The sequence below is a fragment of the Megalops cyprinoides genome, chromosome 21 (genome assembly GCF_013368585.1).
Source record: "Megalops cyprinoides isolate fMegCyp1 chromosome 21, fMegCyp1.pri, whole genome shotgun sequence".
NCBI lineage: Eukaryota > Metazoa > Chordata > Actinopteri > Elopiformes > Megalopidae > Megalops > Megalops cyprinoides.
The window spans coordinates 2029755-2033608 of record NC_050603.1 but is presented as its reverse complement, the minus strand read 5'-3'; the positions used below and the strand labels follow the sequence as shown (position 1 = coordinate 2033608).

General features: G+C 52.8%; 1 protein-coding gene across 1 annotated transcript; it reads left to right on the top strand.

The window, feature by feature from the left end:
• Nucleotides 1-2199: 2199 nt before the first annotated feature.
• Nucleotides 2200-3035, top strand: LOC118769213 (leucine-rich repeat-containing protein 3B-like). The gene has a single exon (XM_036516249.1). The coding sequence runs from the start codon at nt 2210-2212 to the stop codon at nt 2987-2989; it is 780 nt and encodes a 259-aa protein (XP_036372142.1). The 5' UTR covers nt 2200-2209; the 3' UTR covers nt 2990-3035.
• The last annotated feature ends 819 nt before the right edge of the window (nt 3036-3854 follow it).

Sequence of the window (3854 nt, the reverse complement as noted above, 5' to 3'; positions counted from 1 at the left end):
GAAATGCCAAAGCGTCTTTTCCTTATCAGCTTACATTATGGAACATATTGATCTTTAACAGAATCAAAAATTCTCTTTTCAAGGGACTGTGGAAGGCCTCGTTCTGCTCCAGCTGCAAGCAGAGTTGACCAAAGGACACAATTCAGAAGATTTCAAATACCAGTTTGTCCTGAAACATGTCATAATAAAATGGCAATGTCTCTAGAGTATCAAATAAAGTAAAATACATTTTACTGTAATACACAGGAAAATGAAAAACAATGTTAATTCAACGTTATGCTTATAAATAAATCCAGTGATTCGTAGACCACTGTTCCTCTAAGAGGAAGCTGATTTGAAAGCTAAGTAGCAGGTATGCAGAATCTGTGAGTAACAATACCTTCCTGGCGCCAGTCCTTGAAGAGCAGCGGGTCTTCCGTGTCTCGGGGAAGCCGTTTGATTACTGTAATCACCGGCGCTTTCTTCCTGTGATTGAGGACACAGCAGTGTGTCTCTGCGACGTGTTTCTGTTTATTCTCTCTCCTGCCTGGTTACCGCGAGATGCTCTTTGTGTCGGGTACAGGGGTTCACTGGCAGGTGCAGTGCTTTGGAGCGTTCTTTCGCCGTTTGCGTTGTGGCTGTGTTGGTTTCTGCCAGCAGGGGGAGCACTTTGATTCAGGGGACCCCGGTGGAGGCAGAGCTGAATGTCTCCACAGGTGTCTGTGGTCCACATTCTAGAGATCCAGTCACTCTGAGGGTGTGGGGCAGCGGTGTGGAGTGGTGTGGAGGAGCAGTTTCACCCAGGGATTTCTGTTCTTCTGCATGCGCAATTCAGATTTCATGTTTGCCCCCCCCCCAACAAAAAACACAGGAGGAAAAGATGTAAGCAGCCATCATACAACCAGAAGCACAAACTGCTGTTTGCAGCTCACACATCCACCTTCGTTTTCACCAGCAGATTGTTTTTTTTTCCTGTCAAGGGCAGCCGGGCTCAGAGATTCCTCTGAGACGCTGTGATTGGCTGCAGGGGGAGGGGAGGGCGTTGCTGGCGGTGGCGGTGCTGACCCACACGGCACAGGCCCCAGCCGGGTAAACAGTGTGCCGTGGGTCCCTGGGAGGGGCGGAGCGATCCGGTGGGGAAACCGGGCCGTGTATTATTTTACCATTTTGAATGTATTGTAGAATGTAGGACAAGTTGAGATGTGGTCTGTTGTTTTCTTGTCTATCCATGTTCATATATGTATATACATATATATATTTATATATGAAAAAAAAACAAAAAAAGATATATGTAATCTAACGGCGTGCACAATTATGCTGCCATCATTGGGAGTTTTCTGTTTCTCTCATGAACACACACACACAGAAAATCATACACACACACACACACACACACACAGAAAATCATACACACAAAGACACACACACATTTTTATAATGAAATGTTAGACGCTTTCTTTTTAATTCATGTCCATAAAGCACAAAGCTTGATTTCAGTCGGAACTGTCATTGTTTGCATATTTATGTGTGTGTGTGTGTGTGCGCGCGTATGTGTGCACATGTGTGTATGTGCGTGGGCCTGCATGTTTTTGAATTCATTCAGCACGGTGCGGTAAAAATGTTTTCATTAAAACAAAGAGGAAATCGGTCTTTGTTAATAATAGAATGAATGAAGTTACATGTAGTAATTTGTACTGTGGTCAGGACAGCAGTGAGCTGAGGCTGAAAGTGCTTATCATGACTGCAGTTAACAATAAGAACACTGTTAATGACCAGAACAGGCCATTTAGCGCCGCCGGGCCTGTCACTCTACCTGCAGTCTAGACTCCAGAGTCTGTATAGCACTGTGTCAGGCCTGGTCTCTGCTTCTGCTGTGAACACCGCCAAGCTGTTTCATGCATTTACGACTGTGGTGTCAGTGTAAAATTGACCTTTAACTGATTTCCATCTACGCTCTCTCGTTCTGCTGGCAGAGATCACCTTGCAGTAGCTCCTGTGTTTCTCTAGCTGATAAAATCCCATGGATGTAATGCCGTGTGTCTGATGACTGACCCGCTGCCCTCTGTTTCAGGACAGACCCAGGCGCACCCAGCATGAGACAGTCCAGACAGGAGGGAGAGCGTCGGGGCGGGCAGCGCGGGCGGCGTGCGCGGGCCCCCGGGGCGGGGCGCGAGTGAGCGCGCGGCGTGGGCAGCGGGCGCTGGCGGGAGTATGCTGGCGGACGGTCAGCATGTCGCTGCTGGACCTGTGGCTGTCCCGCTCCGTCCCCACCTGCCTGCTGCTGCAGAGTCTCCTACTGATAGGCTTTTGCTTCCCCTCCGCCGACACCTGCCCCAAGGGCTGCGCCTGCGTGCGCGGCGACGGCCTCAACGTCACCTGCAGCCACGCCCAGCTGCGGGCCATCCCGGGCGACCTGCCGCCCGACACCGTGCTGCTGCGGCTCGACCACAACCAGATCAGCGCCATCCCGCCCGGCGCCTTCCGCGGCCTGGTGCGGCTCCGCGAGCTCAACCTGTCGCACAACGCGGTGGAGACGGTGGGCGAGAGCGCCCTCCGGGGGGTGGAGTCCACGCTGCGGACGCTGGACCTCTCCCACAACCGCATCAGCAGCGTGCACCGCGACGCTTTCGCCCGGCTCAAGGCCCGCGTGCACATTGGCGACAACCCCTGGCACTGTGACTGCGCGCTACAACAGGCGCTCCGCGTCATGGCGTACAACCACGAAGCCGCCGGCCGCGTGCTGTGCCACAGCTCCCCGCTGCGCGACCACCAGGAGGGCCGGCCCTTCCTCGCCATGGACGCCGACCTCTGCAACCTGGCCAAGCGCACCACCGACTACGCCATGCTGGTCACCATGTTCGGCTGGTTCGCCATGGTCATCTCCTACGTGGTGTACTACGTGCGGCAGAACCAGGAGGACGCCCGCCGCCACCTGGAGTACCTCAAGTCGCTGCCGAGCAAGGCGCCCGCTAAGCCGGACGAGGCCGACGACATCAGCACTGTGGTATGACATCACACGGGCGGCGGCGTGACGGCGGCGTGGTCCCGCCCCCCCCCCCCCCCCCGCGTGGCGCCCGTTACCGGGACACCGCGGCGACAGAGCCGGCGAAACGAAGCTGGGGGGCGGAGTTACAGAAGCGGCTTCCTGTTTCCAGATTGCACTTCCTGGACCGTGTGCTTTTTGTGAAGTTCCGTATGAAAACGAAAATAATACTTCCAGACTGAGAGTGATGATACTAACCTGTTCTGTAATTTAAATTCAAAACCATACGTGAAGCGCTCATTGACTATATGTTCTGTTAGAGGGAGTATTACTGTCTTCAGACCTGAACTAACGCTGCTCGAAGGATGCGAGACAGAAATAGAACAAAGAGCTCTGAACATGTCCAAACGTATTGTGCTTAGATTGAATCAGTACCTGACCCCTGCGAGGAGGAGATGCTCTTCTCCTGTCAGCTGAATTCAGAAAAAAAAACGTCTCTCACAAACCTCTCTCCCAGCCAAGATCAGAACACCCTGACGCACCAGGAGGTGACTGGCATGCTGTCAGTTCTGCGAATAAGAATCGAGACAAATCTACTCTATATTTTTTTCCCTTCACTCAGTGCTGGCAATGTGAAGTGAGAGTGATTGGTCTTCTCTGTAATAATAATACTGTATGTGATGTCATGTCCCAGAGGAAGAGAGGACAAAATTGCAGCTGTCAGTGTGCTAATGGGCTCTCTGAGCACACAGCGTCTGCGGGTAAAATATGCCCGACAGACAGAGGGAGAGAGCGTGAGGAAGAGAGGGAAAGGGGGGAGAGAGGGAGGAAGAGACGGAGAGGGAGACGGAGAGAGAGGGAGAGAGGGAGGGAGAGAGGGAGAGAGACGGAG